Source organism: Vitis vinifera, chromosome 10, assembly GCF_030704535.1.
Source record: "Vitis vinifera cultivar Pinot Noir 40024 chromosome 10, ASM3070453v1".
NCBI lineage: Eukaryota > Viridiplantae > Streptophyta > Magnoliopsida > Vitales > Vitaceae > Vitis > Vitis vinifera.
The window spans coordinates 1439523-1460571 of record NC_081814.1 but is presented as its reverse complement, the minus strand read 5'-3'; the positions used below and the strand labels follow the sequence as shown (position 1 = coordinate 1460571).

Here is a 21049-nt window from a genome sequence, read left to right as displayed (position 1 = left end):
AATAATTAAAAATATGAATAACATTTTAAAAACTCTTATATTTACATAAATGTAAAATTTATTTATAAAATTGCTAAGTCTTATTAAAAATTTTAATGAATTTGGACCTATTAATAATTATTCTTATGGACTGGTAATCCGCGTCACCAAACACCCCTAAATCATAAAAACAGAATTTTAGTAGAATATTCCCTTCATTTTCCCTTGAAGCCCTCACCAAACCATGGGTGGAAAGCCCACCTAATTTTGGGCCTCACCAACCAAAAGGAAAAGAGCGATAAAATAGGTGACGACAGAAGAATGATCCCATGCTTTTCCCTCGTCGTGATCCACTGAACCCCACCCAGATCGCGAAATCTCAACCGTCCACTTCTCACAATGCATGTCCATCCAATCATATTGACCGAACACGTGTCTTGTGGTGTTTGTAATATTCCCACAATGCCCTCCATCCCTAGGCAACAGCCGTTCTGGGCGGAGATTACAAAGACGGCGATGCCCCTCCAGTCTTAACTCTACGACTTAAGAGAGACTTTCTCTGTGAGTGTGAAAATATCAGAGACGCAGGGGCGAAGCAGAAGGGTGTCTGCTGAAGATCTACCTATCATGTCGCCTTCGATCGACGCCAACGGCGGTGCCTCCGCCGGGAACTCCACCACCGGCCGTTTCGCGGCGGTGTACAGTGAAGTTCAGACGAGCCGCCTCAACCACTCGCTTCCTCTGCCTTCGGTTCTCAAGAGCCCCTTCAAGATCGTCGAAGGCCCTCCGAGCTCTGCCGCCGGAAATCCAGGTCATGATCGTCTCTTCGCTGTGTTTTACTATGTTGAGATTTATTTATTTTCTTTTACCCGACGGAGTGTTGAGGTTTTGCGGTGGATGTAGGTGAGATCGCTAAGTTGTTTCCGAATATGTTCGGGCAGCCTTCGGCAATGCTGGTGCCGAGTGAGTCCGCGCTGCCGTCGGATCAGAAGTTGAAGATTGGCGTTGTTCTGTCTGGAGGCCAAGCGCCCGGAGGACACAATGTGATCTCTGGAATATTCGGTGAGGATCGATTCGACATATTTGGATCTTGTGTGATTTTGACTCTTGTTTGATGTGGAAATTCGTTGGAATAATGATTTTTCGTTTGTTGTCGGTAGATTATTTGCAGAATCATGTGAAAGGAAGCACACTGTATGGGTTCAAGGGTGGTCCCGCTGGGATCATGAAGTGCAAATATGTTGAACTCGACTCTGAATTTATCTATCCTTATAGAAATCAGGTGAGGCTTTCTTTAGTATAATTTGTAGTTTCTAATGTAAATCAGCTGCTATCAAATATTTTTCAACTATTTTTCATCTAAATTGAGGTTGACTGAGACTTACTTCTCTATGCATGTTTCTAGTTAAGAATGTAATTAGCTGTTATTAATTCTTTCCACTTTTTTTCTTCTAAATTGAGGTTCACTGAACTGAGTTGTTAATGAATGTGAATATCTATTAAAAATTATGTTTTAAGGCTGGATTGAATTTGTTAGAGTTGTTGATCAGTTTAGAATGCTTGTATGATTTATGCATATGCAAGTGTCAAAATGTATGTTGTAGCCATTGAATGGTTGTGTTACGCATGATTGATCTGAGGTTGATTTGATTTGAAATTTTAGTTCCCTGGAATTAGAAAATCTTGCTTTTTGTTGGTATTTGTTTGTGGATTTTGGGTTTTTATTAGAATTGAAATTCCCAATTACATGCAACTAAACACATCATATAGTGTTGTGGTTAATGGAATTCCATCTGTAAATCCCTCATGCATTTAGAGTTTTCATTTTTGTTTCAACGGTATAGTGCATTCACGCACATTTTATCTATGTGCTCATGTATGCACACAGGCATGTGATACCACCAATATAGCCTCAACTTGTATTCTTTGTCTTGTTTTATATCAGGGTGGTTTTGATATGATCTGCAGTGGGAGAGACAAGATTGAAACTCCAGAACAGGTGAGATACACACTCAATACATGTATATGGTTCTTGTGGATTTGTTTTTCATCATTTATTTTCTGAGTTTTAATGGACTTTTCAGTTTAAACAAGCTGAAGAAACAGCTGTGAAGCTTGATTTGGATGGCCTACTTGTCATTGGTGGAGATGACTCAAACACAAATGCTTGCCTTCTTGCTGAAAACTTTAGGTGTGGTACAGGTCAATTTTGTTGATAGGATAATCAAGTTTCTAAGGGGGAACTTTAGTTGGCGATCAGCTTTGCCTTCTTTTATTTTTTCTTTTTTTCTTTTAATTGAACTTTACTTCTTTTATGCTTTTAATGTTACTGATGGAAGTGTGAATCTTGTTAAATTCAGAAATCTACTATGTGATCATCAGAATAAGAACTGACTCTTTAGTAATCAGTGATTTGTTTAACTTTATTTGATCTATCTGACAAATCAGGGGTAAAAATATGAAAGCTCGGGTGATTGGATGCCCAAAGACCATTGATGGTGATTTGAAATGCAAGGAGGTTCCCACAAGTTTTGGATTTGATACTGCATGCAAGGTGATTCTACATATCCATTCAACGTTTACACTTACAAATCTGTGTGTACATCAGATTGTGCACATTTTTTTAAGGATCTGAAGCTAATTATGTACTGAATCCATGTTTTCTGAACATATTCATATCACATTTTATTAAATGTGAATGAGCAAAAGTTTTCCTCATGAATCACTTAAAAACTTGTTAGCTCGACCTTTATGAAGACCTTAATATTATTTGTTGACTTCTTTTAAGGTGTTTAAAATTCAAAAACTCAATAGTGGGAGGACTTTTGCTCTCCAGAATGATGGAACATTCTAATCTTACCCCTAAATCCTAGAGAAGTTCTCATTGAAAATACACGTTCAGGATGCTTTTGAGAATATTATTCATCCAATTTACTTCTATCCTTTAATGATTACTGTTTTAGTGGTTAAAAACTTGTAGTTCCAAAAATTTAAATTTTTTTTGCTTTTCAGTAGTGTCCTTTGCAATCTCAGTTTCAAGAGTTTGTGAATTTGAATGAGTTTGCTCTATTATCTTTTCTTCTGTTGTGTTTCTCTTGTTCAGAAAATGGGCCATTTGATTGTATTTTTCATTAACCATCTAGGATTAGGTTCAAATTGATCATCCATGTGACTAATGGTTGAAATGCCTCTTATGGTTGCAGTAGTAAGTTTTGCATTGTAAAATAATCAATGGTATGTTGTATTTTTAACCATGCAGATTTATGCAGAAATGATTGGGAATGTCATGATAGATGCTCGCTCAACTGGAAAATACTATCACTGTAAGTATATTGAGGGTCAAAGTCATGAAACCAGGTTCTTTACCTCTGCATTTTGTTCAAATGACTCATTTTGAATTTATTACTTATTGAAATGTAATTAGTTCCATGTAGCTTATTCCAAGAATAGACAAATTTTAGGAGAAGCATTTGTTAGATACAAATCATTTTTTCAAATATTGAATCTAGTATTAATCAGGTTGTTTGCCCACTTTTCCAAGTCTGACCTAAGCCACTTGCTTCAAAATGTTATGTAAAAAAATGAGCCAAATTGATTTTAGGCTGCTTTACACTATGCTACTTATTTCCATCACCTGCATGTGCAGGATATCTAACTTCTCAGTACTTTTTATCTACTCTGAGTTTCAATTTTGATCAATTTAGTAAAGTTCTGTATGCAATGGCCCAACTTATGGATCCTCTTTCACTACGTTTATGGGCGATATTTTCAATTGATCACACCCATCATATCTTTTCTTTTATGGTTGAGTCTCCTACCATTGCCCATCCTTGTCCTTGCAGTAACTTCCTCGGCAATATCATTCCTTTTCTCTCAGCACTTGTCTACTTTGTTGCAAATCATCAAACTGTTTCAATCTTTTCTTTTTTTTTCATCTTCTATCCTGGTGGTACTATAACTGCCTTCACATAGATCCATTCTTTTAATTGTCATGACCTTTTTATTTCACTGTATTGGCATGGAATGTCTTGACTGTTTAACATCCAATAATACAAAGCAAGGCTGACATTGCAACTGTGAGACAAAGATTCCCTACAATTTATACAATTTGCAGTCCAGTTATATGCTTAGCACAGCATAAAAATTAATGAATCGTTTATATTTCCCATTTTTAAATGGAACTTCTCAATGATTTCAACTCTTTTATGCTCCAATTTACATTTCCTTATTTGTTTTATTTCCTTTCTTTTATATGATTGTAAGTGGTATTTGTATGTTTGTGTGCATCAGTTGTACGACTTATGGGGCGTGCAGCCTCACACATTACATTGGAGTGTGCTTTGCAAACTCATCCAAACATTACAATTATTGGTGAAGAGGTATCTCCATACATTAGTTTTGTTCACTTCCAATTACTTGTGTGCTTTAGTTGCATGTTTTCAGAAGAAGGTGCATTTTCACTGGTGATTTGGACTTCATATTTGCAACTATTACAATATGTTTACTACTTAAATTTTGCTGCAGGTTGCTGCTAAGAAGCTGACCCTGAAAAATGTTACAGACTACATTGTTGATGTTGTCTGCAAACGTGCAGAACTTGGTTACAACTATGGTGTTATACTTATTCCAGAAGGCCTTATTGATTTCATACCTGAGGTATAATATTGATTATAAGACTTATTTATTTAACCCTTTTTTTTGTCCTCTTGTGAATGGGTATCCTTTTAAGCAAACTTGTCTTGCTTTTTTTCAAGTTTATATATATATATTCATTGTGTGCATTGACATTCATTACTTTTTGTGATAATTGTGATTATTGACATATATTTTTTTGTTGATTGTACAATTTCATTTGCAGGTGCAGCATCTTATTGCAGAATTGAATGAAATTCTGGCTCATGAAATCGTAGACGACGCTGGCCTCTGGAAAAAGAAACTTACAAATCAGTCTCTGCAACTGTTTGAATTTCTACCTCCAGCAATTCAGGAACAATTGATGCTTGAAAGAGATCCACATGGGAATGTCCAGGTGTTTATCTTATATGCTAGTATATGTGTGTATTTGAACTTTACTTGTTTGTAATTCTGATAGATCTTTGGTTATTGATAATCTGTTTTTATACCTTAGGTTGCAAAAATAGAAACAGAGAAAATGCTTATACAAATGGTTGAAACCGAGTTAGAGAAGAGGAAGAGTGAGGGCACATACAAATACAAAGGTCACTTTAAAGGGCAGTCCCACTTCTTCGGGTATGTACCATCTTTTGATGAAAAAGGATATAGCTATTTTGAGTCACATATTTCAATTACAAGTAATGACATGATATTCTTACTCAAATTGTTGAACCTACCCCCACAACAATTTATGTTAGTTATGACACTATGTTTTGTTTCTGGCATCCCTGATGTGCAGATATGAAGGGAGGTGTGGTTTTCCAACTAACTTCGATGCTGCCTACTGCTATGCATTGGGTTTTGCTGCTGGAGCTCTCCTTCACTGTGGGAAAACTGGGCTGATATCATCGGTTGGTTCTTCATTCCGCTTAATCATTTTTGTACTTTTTGATCAGTCTTCCTTTTTTTTCATTTTTCCAATATCTCATTCTGCTTATAGAGTTCAAACTCTTGTTATTCTATCGAAGGTTATAGTAGTTAATAACTGAACAAACTTTTTGTAATTGTTTCTCATCATGTCTTCAGGTTGGGAATCTGTCTGCTCCAGTTGAAGAATGGACTGTTGGTGGAACTGCCTTGACTTCATTAATGGATGTGGAGAGGAGACATGGTATGATAGCCTCTCTTTTTCCCATCTCACTTTGCAGATGTGATTCCTATTATGGAAAACTTCTTTTCTCCTTTGGAGGCTATAGTCTGGCACTTTATACAGTACATGATACAGTCATCCATCTTGTCTGTAAAAATAAGTTGTATGTGAGAGCTGAGCATTTTGGATATGGTAACATTAAGAGACTTTAGTGACTTAAATTTTAAAATATGTAGAATATTGCCTTGTAGCATTTATCAGGGGGGTTCTCATCTCAGTTCATCGTTTCCATTATTTAGTACATCAGCTAACCTTTCCATCCCTTTCTGAATTCTAAAACTGCTTGCAGGTAAGTTCAAGCCTGTGATCAAGAAGGCAATGGTTGAACTTGATGGTAAGAAGTATTTCTATGCATGCTTGTCATTTTGTCTCCATTTGTATTAACTCGTAGAATTGCTTCTAGTCCTAGAAACATGCAGCAAATAGTCATTTGCTATTACCCCATATTCATTTGTTTCACTTGTGAATGGTTGTCGCCCCAACCAAATATGACTAAGCATACATTTTGAAATTTCAGGTGCTCCATTCAAAAAATTTGCATCTATGCGGGATGAGTGGGCTCTCAAGAATCAATACATCAGTCCTGGTAAGCTACCGCTCTTTCTACTGCAGGGCCTTCTCCACTCTAATGAACTTTCATCAGTGACTGATTGAATTTGCCTTTTAAGTAGAGGACGAGATGAATGCCAAACTGAAACTTTGAAAGCTTAGTAAAAATTTCAATTTCTGCTTGGAGACAATCTCTTCTACTAACACAACACTCTTATTGATTTGATTGCAGGTCCCATTCAATTTAATGGTCCTGCATCCAATGACGTAAATCACACTCTTCTACTGGAACTCGGAGCCCATGCCTAAACATATCGTTTTGCTCCCACATGGATTGTGCATCCTGTGGGCTCTTTTTTTGTTATTTAGTTAGACTCTTTGACATTTGCCTTGAGTTTTGTTTGAGGATGATACTTTGAAACCCAGCCCAGCACCATTTAGCAGGACTCAGACACTTTGAAGGTTTTCATCCTCTGTTTCGCCATAAGTCTCTCACCTCAATGCAGTGAAAATCCTGTAGCCCCAAGTCCTGTTTTCTTCTGCCCTGTTCGGCGTGATAAGCTGCTGTTCACTCAAAACTGTCCCTCAGACCATTCCTTCCCACGAGGGGGGAAAGGTCAAAAGCCTGTGGCTGATGTTTTGAAGCTGCAGTGGTCATATGTTGCACTAAAAGGGATAGAGAGATGTCTGCAAGTTGAGTTATTTCTGGAAATAAAAAAAATTGCTCGTGTCAGCCAGAAATGCGGGGCTGCAAAAGCATTGCAAATATTTTGATTATTATTGTCATTATTGAAAAATAATCCCGGAGAAAATGGATATCCATGCTATAATTGGAACTTAGGAAATAGTGCATGCACGCACAGTATGTTGCTCGTGAAGGCAAGTCAGAACTCCTAAATTTAAGTTTTCATCGGAATATGAACTTAAAGGGAGAAAAGCTATTTATAAACTGTAGCTAGAGCTCAGGAATCTGCTTTTGTCCTTATTTTTAAAAACATTTCTTCGTTACCTCGGATGGTTGATAGATTTACCTAGAATCAATCACGAAAATATCCAGGATATTTTTATCAAATCATTCGTATTCCAAAAGTACTATATTAAAAAAAAAAATTGAGATTTGACTATCCTCTATTCCTCTTTCATAAATACTATACAAAATATAAAATAAGGAATAATTTAAATAACTTTTTTATTTTATATAGGTTTCATTATTAAATTATTTATTAAAAAAAACTCAACCTAATATATGTTATTAATTTTTTTAATCATTTATGAAAGTTTTACATAATATTTTCGAGGTCGTTAAAACTTAAAACATATTTTGAGGAAAAGTAAATTACCAAACGGTGTAGGAGAGAAGTAGGAGAGGTGAACCAACAGCAACCAGCCACGTATGAAGGAGTCACGTGATTTACAATGATTTTGACAGTGATGTAGCGACTCATCCTCTCAAATTTCTGGATGTGATATAAAAGACCACACATCTGAACTCTTCCAAAGTACATTTGATAGCAATTTTTAAAAAAAACTATATTGATATTTTCAACACAACTTTATGGAATAATATAAAATATATATAGATTTAATTTTTTTTCTTTAACATTATTTGAGGCACATGACATGAAATAGAAGTCATAAAGGTGCCATCATCTCGTCGGTCCAAAGTGTTAGGTACATGATGAACAACTTTCATGGTTGCTTAAAACTTTATTGAAAACTTTGATGCAATCCCAAAAATTATATCATATCATCGCTTTTCTCATCACACCCACCACCGCACCTTTCCGGCTTTCCCCCCTTCTTCCTTTCTATTTTTCAGGAAACATTCATGGCACCAACTTATAGTATCATATGATTCATATCCAAACTTCAGATCCAAATTGTTTAATATAGAAAAATTTTAATCATTGAATAAAAATATAAACATATGAAATTGAATTCAAAATCTTGATCATTTGAATGATAGTGTAACGGTTAGTTTGAACATGTTTTTTTAAATTTGTTTTTAAAAAATTGTTTTTTTTTCTTTATCTTAAAAAAAAAAATTTAAAACATAGTCAAACAGGTTATATTTTACTTTTGTTTCTAAAAATTGATTAAAACAACTCTATCTATTCTCTAAAAATTACTCATTATTTCATTTTGTTTTTAAAAATTATTTTCAAAAAACAACTATCAAACAATATTAAAAAAAAATTAAAATACGCGTCAAATGAGCTCTAAATATGCAAGATTGAGATAGTAAAAAATCCAATCATATATATAATATTGTCTAATTGATGATGATATATTTTGTATACGATATTAAAAGAAATTTTTTTATTTCATAATCAACTTTATCTTTTTTTTTTATTTTATAGATTTAGGCGCAAGTATAATTTTCAAAAAAATAATATAATATTATAAGTTTTTTATGAAGTGTGATTAAACTCTTTTATAAAATTCCTATTAAACTTTAAAAATAAAAAAATAATAATAATAAAAAAAGACCTCTCATAAACTAAGCCAAACAATGCCTTGTGCCCAAAATTCTTGTGGTTCAAATTCAAAAGAATTTGAACCACACTTTGATGTTGTTTTGCCACGTGAGGTTCACGTGGGTGGGGGAACCTATTTGTTGAGGTGGAGAGGATTGGGAATGTGTGGAGCTTCGAGGATGAGAATGAGTTTTTGTTTTTGTTTGAATTGATGGGTGGTTTGTCCATTTTTTTAAAATATGATTTTGACCCTCGTGAATACTGAGATTTCTTGATTATCCAAATTATAAAAATCCATCAAAGTACAAGCAATGGGAATATTGGATTGTCATATTATGTGTCTTTTGAGATGGCGTTTTAAGATTTCTTTTGTTTTTAAGGAATGGGATGGATTTTTTTCAATATATTCCCTTTTTATCACAAAATTAAAAAAAAATTGCATAAATTGGATTTAATTTTGTAAAAGATTTATATGTCATGTCATTGTTATTATTTTTCTTTTCCAATAAATATTTTATAGTTTCAAAGTTTATATTTTAAAAAAATGAAAATAGTTTAAAATATTTATCATATAAATGAGATATGGTTTTTTATTCTTAATAATATTATTAGTATAAAGAGATTGATTTAGTGGGAGGTCTCGGGTTGAACTGCGTTTAGAATTATAAATCGTTTTATATAATTTTTATTGATATTTTCTCTTTCTCAACTTCATAAATACTTTTTTTATAATTTTTTATATAACAAATTATTATTTTATGATTTATATTACATCACAAACTAATTCTCCCTAAAATCATTTCTAATAAAAATATTATTGATGAAAATCTTACAAACAAAAAAAAATACTTTATGCTAGACTGCACTTGCTATCCTATCAAACTTATACAAGAAAATTGATATTTTTGGAAATTAGGTTTGTGGAATGAATTCATGATTGTTAATAGTTTGACACCCACTTCCCATAATCATTCAATAGTTAAGATCCCCACTAAACAAACATTTCATCATCAAAGTTTAGCATGGCAACAATCATCAATTCCCTCAACATCAAGCCAATAATGAAAAAAAAAAGAAGAAAAAAAAGGAAAAACCACCATTAATTGCAGGCATGAGCTGCTTGCAGAGCAGAAGATTCAGAAACAGGAGCAGTGATTGGTGGGAAAGTATTATAAAAGGGTAGGTGAACATCACATCGTAGAAGCCAAAAAACGAGGAACCCACAAAGGAAAAAACAGGGGTGGCAGAAGAAAGAAAAACAACAACCTAGAAGAAAGAAATGAAGGGAATATCATGTGGAAGAGGAAGCCAGAAGACTTCCACTTCTTCTACTTCTCTGCCGCAACTCAACAGAAGGGCATCAAAGTCAAGAGATCCAAGCCCAAGAGACCTAGTGCTTTGAGCTGCCTCCAATGGTTAGGTGATGTGTCCTACCCAATGCCCATTAATGTTTTTCTTTTCTTTTCTTTTCTTTCCTTTTTTATTTTTTTTTATTTTTTCCTAAGTTTTGGGAATGGGGCTTTGAATTTTAAAAAAACTATTTTTAGAAGTGCTATTTTTTAATTTTTTTTTGGATTGGTGTAAATGGAGGTTTAATGTTGTGGGGGTGGGGGTCCAATTATGGGGGTTGAGTTAATTTTTGGGAGGGGGGATGGAGTCAAGGATGTCTCATTTTCAACTTTCCTCCACTCTCTTATTTATTGCTTCTCACTCCATTCTTTTCAATGTTTTAGTGTGCAAGTCTTGGCCTCACTTGAATTTGAATCCTCTTACCTCTTTGTTGTGGAGGTAGAACATTTTTTTAGTGGTTGAAAATATTTTTTTCATATAAATAATATATCTTATAAAATTTTAAAATTTATTTAAAAAATTTTTAAAAATGATTTTAAATAAATAATTCTTTTAAATAATAAATTATCTAAATATTTTTTTTATATAATATTTAAACTTTTAGGTAAAATTGATAGCTTAAATATAATTCCCGATCTAGATTTTGGAAACACCATCACTTGTGAAAGCCCAAAAAACAAACTTATCATGGTGTTGGATGGTAGGAGTATAGTTTAGTCAATATAATATAATATTATAATTGAAAATTTGATTCAAAAAAATGAATTATTGAGCATTTGTTTTGAAACAAGTCAAGTTAATGGGGAGAGTGTAGTTTTACCCAAAAGCCAAGAAGGAGGGCGCATAAGATGGAAGTGTGATTTTGGGAGCATGTGGAAAAGTAAAATGGCTTTTTGGAAAATTGTGATGTTAAAAAGCTGCATGTACGAAGCATGCATCAATCTTGAAAGTTCATCCACATGCACATTCACATGCACTCCCCCTTACTCTTTTCTTTTCTTTTCCTTTCTTTTCTTGGTCTGCAAAAGGTGATGTTTCAAGCAACCCTCAACTCACATTTACATATGATATGTCAAACATCATAGGCCCATCCTTATGTTTCTTCAAAATGTGACACTTTTTTATTATTATTATTATTATTATTATTCACATACAAAATTTTTCGTATAAATAAATAAAAATATTATTTATTCTAATAAAATAGTGGGTTCAAAATTAGTACGTGAATATTATTTTTTATTTTTGTTTAAAACGATTATGTAAATATCGAGTCGGTTTATTTGTCCTCCGGACTTTAAAATGGGTTTATATAAATTAAAAGAGTTGGTTTTATTTTATTTTATAAATATTAAGAATTTTTACTTATGAGCAATATTCATATACGATCACTTTTCACTCTTAAGTGCTATTTTATTTATTTTTATAATTTAATACTGAATGTAATTTATTTTTGGATTTTATATGTTTGTTTTTAATTTTTTTATTTATTTATTATTTATTTCTAAATTTTTTATTGAATAGAAAATATCAAAAAATAAAACAAAAGAAAGCCCAATAGTAAATATATTGACCATAAATATTATTGATTACTTCTTTAAAAATTCACTACATGTTCTTACTATTATATTATTTATTTTTTATATTTAAAATGTAAGAAAAAATCAATTTTACCCGCACATCAATCATTTGGACTCTTAACTTTATCATCATATGATTTGCATCATTTTTTTTTCTCAAATTTATAAAAATAATTGACATATTATTGGGGGAGGAGTTCAACAAAGCTCCCATGACTTGAAAAATAGCTTTGAAATTAAAATATCTTTTATTTGAAGATAAAGATGGGAAGAGATATTTTAATCTAAAAGCAGAAGGCCAAAAAAAATAAAAATAAAAATCATATGAAAAGATAAGAAGAAGGGTGTGAATTAAAAGATATGACTTATGAGGTATGAGAGAAACATGCTCCTGCAATTTCCTCTTGGATTTTAGTGTATTGTTTTTGGTTGTTTCTCTAGAAAATTGTCATAGAAACTTCTAGTGAATGTGATGATTCAATTCCTAGAAAACCCACTTCCTTTTTTTTTTAAAAAAATAATTTATTACACACTTTCAACCCTTTTTCTTGTATCTTTCTGCTTACAGAGCTTGTGCCACCCATCACAATTTCCCGCATATAATCCACTCAAATAAAACAAATGTATATATAAAAAATTATTTTAATATTTATTTTAAAGATTTTTAAAAATAAAAAAATATCCAACCTAACCATGCTTTCTATTTTTAAATATTTAAACTCAATTTATTTAGAGTATGTTTGATTTGGGATTGGGTAAAATGAAAAAGAAAGAAAATAGATAGAAAAAATATAAAGAAAAGATAAAATAAAAAATAAATTATTTTATATGTTCACTCAAATTGATTTCATTAATTTTACTTAATTATATAAAGATTAAATAATTTTAATTATATTTATTTTTATGTTTTTTATGGTGAAATTAAATAGGAAAAAAGTATTTTTTTTAATATATTTTTTTTAATATTTTCCATAAATCAAACATAGTTTAAGATTTCTTTGGATGCATTTATTTATTTTTTATATTTTTAAAAAAATTATAAATGTTTTTTATTTTTATACATATCAAACAAATTAATAATTTGAAGATAAAATATTATTTTCCTTACATTTATACTAAATAATAATATATAATTTAAAAAAAAATTGTGAATAATTATTAGGTGTGGGATAAGAGATTGGGAGAGGAGAAGATTGGGGAAACAGCTAGGGGCACTCAGAATTGCCAAGGAGAAAAGAGATTGGAGGGTGTTTGGAAATGGTGGGACCGGAGTCCAGGAACGGGGTTGAGGCTGTGATCGCCGGCACATGACTCATGATTTTGCCTCCAAACAAGCCCCATTAACAAAAATCCCCATATATCTCTGTTAGATTCCCCTGTCCCCACCATTCCCACATTACTCTCCAACCACCACTTGTGGCCTCTCCCACCATCATCCTCATTATCGCCATCATCATCATCATCAATCGGTGGGTCTCTGCTTATTAGCTTTTCTGCCGTCCGATTCTGAGGGATGAAGTGTCTGACTTGTATGGATTCAACGGTCATTATTTGTTTGGAGCTTTTATTGGTGGCTGGGTCCCACACGCTTCTGGATCCGCTTGTTGACACCGTGTCCATTTATCGTATTTCAAAAGGGGTGGACTTCGCTAAATCAATCGAGGCATAGCGTGTGAAGTACACGCCCTCATGGCATAACCTCCCCGTAATTTTATTACTTTTTTTAGTTAAAAAATGATAATTATCATATAATCAAATGGTAAAACCAAATACCTTATTAACATTACGTGGATTTAACTATTATTACGATTTTTTTTTTGGAATTTATCCAAATTTTATTAGAAAATTTGACATTAATGTTATGTCTTATTTGTTTAAATTTTAAATAGTACGATTGTTTTTATTTAGAAGTGAATTTGATTTAACTTAATTTAATTTCTAAATTGGGAATTTTTTTTTTTTGAAAAAAAAACATAATTAGAGAATGGTATTTGCAACTTTCTTTTTTTAATAAAAAAAAACCATAATAAGGGCAAAATATTTACCAAAAAAAAAGGTATAATACGCGCTAGAGAAGTAAGTGCGGAAGCGACATGGGTTGAGAATAATTGTGGGTTGATGTCAACGCTCGAGCTTATTACAACTAATGGAGAGGCGCCATGAATGTGAGCACCATGACCATCATATCATACATCCACATATGAGGCCATGACATGACATGGCCACATTCTTTGAGTCCCCACTCCAAGTGAAGGTGTACGTCGCTTCTCAAGAATCTCAACCATCTCTTCTCTCTTCATCATCATTAATCAACAATCCGACGGCTCCAAATCGATGAAATTGAGTCCTGCCTATTTGCCAGGTGGAGAGAATTTCGTAGATTGGTTCTCTGCCGTTGATGATGATGTTTTGGTTCCGTGACCGTGAGTTGGGCCCAGGTGATTAAATCCCTTTGTTTTCTTTTTTCTCTTGAATTCTTTATTGCATGGTAGGGTCAGTTGCACTGAACTCTCTGAGTCTGAGCTCTCTCCGTAGGAAAGTGAGAAATTTCGCAACACCCACTTCTTCCTTCTCCGCTTCACCGCCACTTCTCTCTCCATGGAGAGCCCAAGATTCAAACTTGAACCCCAAACCCTCTCGCCCAGCAGCAGCGGCAGAAGAAGCAGCGATTCCAACTCCCCGGAGTTCGAGTTCTGGATGGTCAGAAACCCGTCTTTCCCACAACCCAATCTCCTCTCCGCCGACGAATTGTTCGTCGATGGCGTTCTCCTCCCCCTCCACCTCCTTCGCCACAACCCCGACTCCTCCAAACCGGTTCAGGAACTCAACTCCGAAGCACCCGACTCAGAGCCCCCGATTCCGGACACGGAGCCGGAGCCTGGACCTGGGCCTGAGATATCAAGTGCGGCGCCGGCGTCGACGGCATCGAAACGGTGGAAGGACATTTTCAAGAAAGGGGAGAAGAAAAGCGCGAAGAACGGTGAGGATAAAGAGAAGGAGAAGGAGAAGAAGAAAGAGAGGAAGAGTGGGAGTGGAGCGAGTTCTGCTGAGTTGAACATCAATATATGGCCGTTTTCCCGGAGCCGATCCGCCGGTAACAACGCCGTCCGGCCGAGGATGGCCGCGGGAGGCGCCGGAACTCGGAAGGTGAGTAGCGCTCCGTGTTCGAGGAGTAACTCAGCGGGCGAGTCCAAGTCCAGGAAATGGCCCAGCAGTCCAGGTCGACCCGGTGTCCACTTGGGTCGGAGCAGCCCCGTTTGGCAGGTTCGCCGCGGAGGCTCAGCTTCGAAGAGCCTCGAACCTCTGGTTCGGAATGCAGAGAAAGGATCGAAAAAAGAAGGATCCGAGAATCGCCGCAATAGAACCCCAGCCCCCGCTCCCCCCGCCGGCATACCCAAAGCTAGGGTTTTGAATTTGAACGTCCCAATGTGCATCGGCTACCGCCACCATTTGAGTTGCCGAAGCGATGAAAACAGCACCATTGGTACCAGCCACACCATCGGCAGCCGTGGCGGCGGCGCTGGCGCTAGCATGGGTAACGGCGGTGGCGGCTCCGGTAACGTTGGAAGCGCGAGTAATCTGTTTAATTTGCGCAGCCTCTTCACCAAAAAGGTGTATTAACTATTAATTAAACCCCCTCATTATTGCTTATCTTTTCAAATTATTACTAATAGATTAGATTTAATTTTTCTGCCCTTTTTTTTTTTTTTGGAATTTTCTTCATATTTTTGCCATGTGAGAGCAAAATCCAAGTTTCACTCCATGTGTACATTTCTGTAATTAACCACGAAAGCTATGTATCTTTTTATTTCTAAGTTTCTTGTCATTTATTCCCCTATTTGTTTTTCCAATTATTTGGATGAAATTTTGTATTATTATTATTTAATTAATTTTAAGCTAATTCTAAGCTTCCTAACCAAAATATTTGCCATCTCATTATTGAAAACTAAAGAACTTCTCACAAAAAAAAGCATAAATTTAAAATATTAATCCATCTTTAAATCTAATAAAAACATTTTTTAAATATTCGAAACATAATTTTTTTTTCTTTTTATAATGAAATAACCTTTCATGATCAAATGATCAAACTCTTACCACTTTCAATGGAGACTCAAATCTCGGGATAGTGACTACCCGATAAAAATATTTAAAACATTCTTTTTTAATGAAAACAAAAATTCAAAATTATTCAAAAAATTATATTGTTTGGTAGATTTTTATCCAAATTGCTTTTAAAAAGTACTTTTTTTTATGTATGTTTTGAAAAAAAAAATAGCTATCAAGTGTTTTTTTCATAAAGCTAATAATTTTTTTAGTTTTTAAAATTTTGTAATATTTTTATTTCTTTAAAAATATTTTTTATATTAGAAATGTTTTTGAAAATAGTGCAACTCTAAAAAATAAAAAATAAAAGAGTGAATTTGTAGGTGGGTTCCAATAATTTGTGGGGAGGAGTTGATAGGGTTTAAACGGATAAGATAGGGGGCTCGTCAACATTGGAGCCAACTTCCAAAACCCAACTCCAATATCTAGATTTTGATTCCATATCCAAACACCACCACATCCTTAAACCCCTGGACATCAAATTCCATTGGGAAAATAAAAGACCCCCCACGCAAGCCTGATTTTGATTGATTTCCCTCTGGAATTTGAAAGCAAATTCTCTTCTGAAAGGTCTTTAAGGTGCTAAGCTTTGGGCTTGTCACTTTTCAGCTTTGCCCTGCTGCAGTTTCCTGCTGTGATGTTCACTCTCTCTGCCCCTAGTTTTTGTTTTTCTGCTTTTGAGCTTGCCTTTTGAAAACAATTTCATTTTCATTCGTAAATGTCATCTCAAGAGGGAATAAACGTTTTGAAAAAGCATTTTTTAAAAACTTTAAGTACCGAATACCTTTTTAAAAACGTTTTCAAGGTTAGAAGTATTTTTCTTTTAAAAACAGATTGTTTTAATTGAACTCCAAAAGTCATTTTTCACATATTAAAGGAAAAAGCACTTTTTCTAAAATCGTAGCCCATAGATATGACTCGAACCAATAATTCCAACCAACTCCTCCAACCTTTTATATTATCACTTATATTAAGGATTAAAACCCAATTAATAATATTACTTTAAACTTTAGAGGCCGAATTAAGAGTTTGTTTGACAACATTTTTAGCCTAAAAAGTGATTTAAAAAAAAATTATGGACTAATTTGGAAACTATTTTTTAGAAATGTTCAACCAAAAACAGTTTTTTTTTTTTTAATAATTGATGATAGAGTGTTTTTAGAAAACATTTTTTAGTTGTTTTCTAATTTTTTTTCATTTGTTTTTCTATGATTATTTTAAGAAATAATTATATAAATAGATAGAATGATTAAAAATAAAATATTAGATATAAAAATTATTTTTTAAAATATATTAAAAATAGGTTAAAAATATTTTAGACTTTCAAACAAATTTTTGTTTTACAAAAATTAAAAAACTATTTTCAAAAACTATTTTTGAGAATTGCTTTTGAAAATCATTATCACGTTGACAAAATTTAAAAAATATTATTAAAAATCTGAAAAATTATTTGTAACATTTAAAAAAAAACATTTGATAGGTGATTCTCTTAAAAATATTTGTATAGAAAACACTTTTATTAAAAATAACCAAGTAGAAATACTATCAAACGTACTTTAAGACATTTTTATTAAAAAAATCAATTTTATAAAATAAATTTTAGTTATTTTTAGAAACCAAATTTTATTGGCAATCAATCGGTACTCTATCAAAATATTGTATAGTCACAAAAATATAGAAGTTTCAACATTGTCCGTGTTTTAGTTATTTCTAAAAACAATATGCAAATAAACATCTCTTTTATCTTAAAATAATCTACAAAAATCATTGCTAAATATATTATATTAAATTCTTAAGTATTGTTTTTAATTATAAATTTATTTAATTTTTAAAAAATTAAAAAATAATTACTAAACGAATCCTAATCATTTTATAATATTCGACATCACACCCGTTTCAAACCGATTCATCAAAGTATGATGGAGGGATTGCAACATTTTTACATGCCCACCATTAATATTTTGTCCCCAACCTCCTTTACACACACAAAAGATTTTTCTCCTACTCTTAGGAATTTTGAGTTTGTAGAGAGAAAAGAAAAGAAAAATAAAAGGAAGAGAAGAGAGGGGATGAGCATGGCGTGCAGGGAGCCATGCACGGCAGGTACTTGCTTTAATCATATTGGCACGAGAGGGGCTTTAGATTTTTACACAAGCTTTGCAATAGAAGTTGAGGCCATTGAATATGACTACTCACCATGCCCTCATCAACCCCATTATTGTTCCACCCCTTTTTCTCCTTCTTTCCTTTTCATCCTAACTATGATATATATCCTCTAATTTCTACTTTTTCAAATTATGTGTTGGACTTTTATGTCAAAATCCAAAGGAGGGCTGATTTTAAAAGGAACAAATTTAGAATAGAAATTATTTTTCTAACTAAGAAAAATAGGTTTCACATTTTAAAACAATTTTTTGTCAAGTGTTATAAACAATAATTGAAAAAATAAAAAATATATTTTAGAATTTTTTATTTTATAAACCTATTTTTTATTTGAATTTCCAAACAAATTTCATCTTTGAAAATAATTAATAATCGTTTTCTAAAACTATTCTTAAAAATTGTTTTTGAAAACCATTTTTGAAGATATTATCAAACAAGCCTTTATTGTCACTATTCAAAGTAGTTTTTAAAATGTAGTAAGATTTATACAAAAGTTTCACTATTCTAAAGGTTAATCATGTGAGATTATGACCTTAATTACTTATTATTACTTATAATTAAATGGAATATTAAAAAATCAATGACAAATTGCTCAACATTCTACACACTATTAGACTATTTGATAAATCAGTGTAATGACTTGAAAATTTAATTTAAATCATTTTATAAATTAAGTATGTTCAGTAAAATAACTTAATATCGTAATTTAAAATTAAAAATAATTTTAAATGTTAAGTGAAATTAATTAATTTATTCTCTCAAAATATTTTTCCATGTTAGTCCATATCTCGTGAGAGTCACTCTTAAGTTAAAATCAATTTAAGTCATTAAGTAATAACTATTAAATTTTACTAAACATTCTTTAAGCATTGAAGGATTGTTTTGAAAAAATATAATGTTCTTTTGAGGAAAAAGGAATAAAATATTACCATAAAACAAATATTCCTTTGAATTGGTTGTTAGCACTTCTACAACAAATTTGAAAACACCAAATTAGTACAAATTTGAATATCAAGAATCACAATACAAAACTTCTTCCCGATTCCACACAAATTTGAAATTCTTTGAATTTAATTTCATGATGGAAAAAACATGAGTTTTCAATTGAGGTGAGACATGATGAGAAGAGTGGTGTGGAGAAATTGACTTGGGCCTATAAGAAAAGAGCTAAATTTGGGGTGCTTGATCCATATGGAGACAAGGCCACATGGGTAAGGCAGAACAAAGGGTGATATGAATAAACTTTGTATAGGCAACTCTGACTCCTTTAGTCTCAGTATGTGGATGTTGTTTTTGTGCATGCTACTACTGCCCAATGGGGAACTCTTTTCTTCATCTTTCTAGTGAATTTTTTTAGTATGTTTTTTGAAGAGTCCTCTCTATGCCAACTTTTTCTTGTCCCTATGTCACCTTATCTTTTTGAATGCATGAGGATGACTCTAGGGTTCTTGACAAATTGCCAAAATAAATGTACAAATAAATAAGCATATGATATTAAATTGAAAATAATATACCACCTAATTTAGATTATAGGTCTATTGTCATCTAGCATATTAAGTTCTATGGTAATTTAATATATTAACATGACATCAAATATTCGATCTTACTATATGGTTTTTGGATAAATTAATTAATACTTTAATCTAACATTCATGTTGCTCTCTTTAACCATTACAAGTTGACCAAATAGCTCGATCCTTACGAGTTCAATAGGGCACTCAAAGCCCCTTATATCCCCTATGAAGTGTAACAAGACTTATTTAGGTTTTACAATCCAATAATTATAAATTTGAATCTTACTCGCCATGTACAAGTATAATTAATGTTATGACTTTAGCTTAGTTAGTTTAGGATATATCATTAATGTATTGTTGGTTACCTCTAAAAAATACTCTCTTTTTTTTGTTATAAAAGTGCAACTTAAGCTACACTAAAGCAATTGTAATTGAAAATTCAAATTAAAATTAAAATTTTCTTAATACAAATTAATTTCTCATCTAAAGTAGAGTTAATTTTTTAATATCAAATAACATTTTTGATATTATATTGAATATCATTATCTAATATTCATTGCATTTGTATAAAAGGGTTCAACTACAGTATTAAAAAATATATATTTTTTTTCAATGTTTACTAAAAAGACACTATCAAGATGATGTCACATTTTCAAATAACATTTTCAATGTTATTCATTTGTATTATCGTTCAACGGTGTAGATCTCACCACACACTGAATGATTCGGATTTCTTGCTTTGTAGGTACCACAATAGTACTATAGCATTTTTCTTATATACTATAAGACTACGACTAATATATATATATATTAATAACATAATAAAAAAATACAACAAATATGATCAAAACATGGAGAATGAGACTAAAGATATGAATAATATAATCAAACTATGAAATATATCGAATCTTAGTATATATTAAAATCCAATGATTGACATTAAAACTTTATATGCATTGAATTTTCCTTTCAATCAAACATCCATCAAATTTCTCAATTTGGCCCTTGTCTTGATAAGGCAAACCCTATGGCCCGTCACCTAATCTTTGAGAGGTATGAGCATGACTATGAACGTATGGAGCTCCCTATTATTGTTGTTGTTGTCATTCAACTTTCTATTTTGTTTGAGGGTTTGATCACTCCATTTGTTCTAATCTAGACTTTGCTGCAATCCAACATTCTTGGTGGGTCATGGGCATCTATCATCTATCACTAGTCATTTCATGCCATCAATTTTTCTATTATTCTCATTATCCTTTATAACGAAAAAAAAAAGTTAAATTATTTTAATGTATTAAAATTATAAAAAAAATTAAAAACATTGCTATGCCTTGTTTGGAATCTTGGATTCAATTTTGCAAAGGTAAATTTTTTTTTTAAAGCTCGATAAGAGTTTTTATGTCTCTTCAATTAATTTTCTTTTAAATAACAGATGATTTGAAAAAGAGTTTAATATGAAAATCATAAAAATATTAATTACGATTTCAATTTCAACGTAAACTTCAAACTAGA

The 21049-nt window shown here is 32.3% G+C and overlaps 2 protein-coding genes across 2 annotated transcripts; both read left to right on the top strand.

The window, feature by feature from the left end:
* The first annotated feature begins 209 nt into the window (after positions 1-209).
* LOC100256839 (pyrophosphate--fructose 6-phosphate 1-phosphotransferase subunit beta) lies at positions 210-7120 on the top strand. The gene is made up of 16 exons (XM_002269898.5): positions 210-790; positions 883-1041; positions 1140-1261; positions 1925-1978; positions 2064-2170; positions 2428-2533; positions 3239-3302; positions 4270-4358; positions 4504-4635; positions 4838-5008; positions 5108-5229; positions 5393-5504; positions 5680-5764; positions 6093-6137; positions 6321-6389; positions 6585-7120. Exons 1-16 carry the CDS (start codon positions 607-609, stop codon positions 6659-6661), a joined length of 1698 nt encoding a protein of 565 aa, XP_002269934.2. The 5' UTR covers positions 210-606; the 3' UTR covers positions 6662-7120.
* Positions 7121-13801: 6681 nt separating this feature from the next.
* On the top strand, positions 13802-15571 carry LOC100251709 (uncharacterized). Its single transcript, XM_002270008.5, has one exon. The coding sequence runs from the start codon at positions 14355-14357 to the stop codon at positions 15375-15377; it is 1023 nt and encodes a 340-aa protein (XP_002270044.1). The 5' UTR covers positions 13802-14354; the 3' UTR covers positions 15378-15571.
* Positions 15572-21049: the final 5478 nt, after the last annotated feature.

What these genes read in the sequence shown, in the direction of transcription:
- LOC100256839 (XM_002269898.5), top strand. Translation starts at nt 607, where the DNA reads ATGTCGCCTTCGATCGACGCCAACGGCGGTGCCTCCGCCGGGAACTCC. An exon ending in TGTGATCTCTGGAATATTCG is followed by an intron (nt 1,042 to 1,139) that starts GTGAGGATCGAT and finishes TGTTGTCGGTAG; the next exon opens with ATTATTTGCAGAATCATGTG. An exon ending in GAATCAATACATCAGTCCTG is followed by an intron (nt 6,390 to 6,584) that starts GTAAGCTACCGC and finishes ATTTGATTGCAG; the next exon opens with GTCCCATTCAATTTAATGGT.
- LOC100251709 (XM_002270008.5), top strand. Translation starts at nt 14,355, where the DNA reads ATGGAGAGCCCAAGATTCAAACTTGAACCCCAAACCCTCTCGCCCAGC.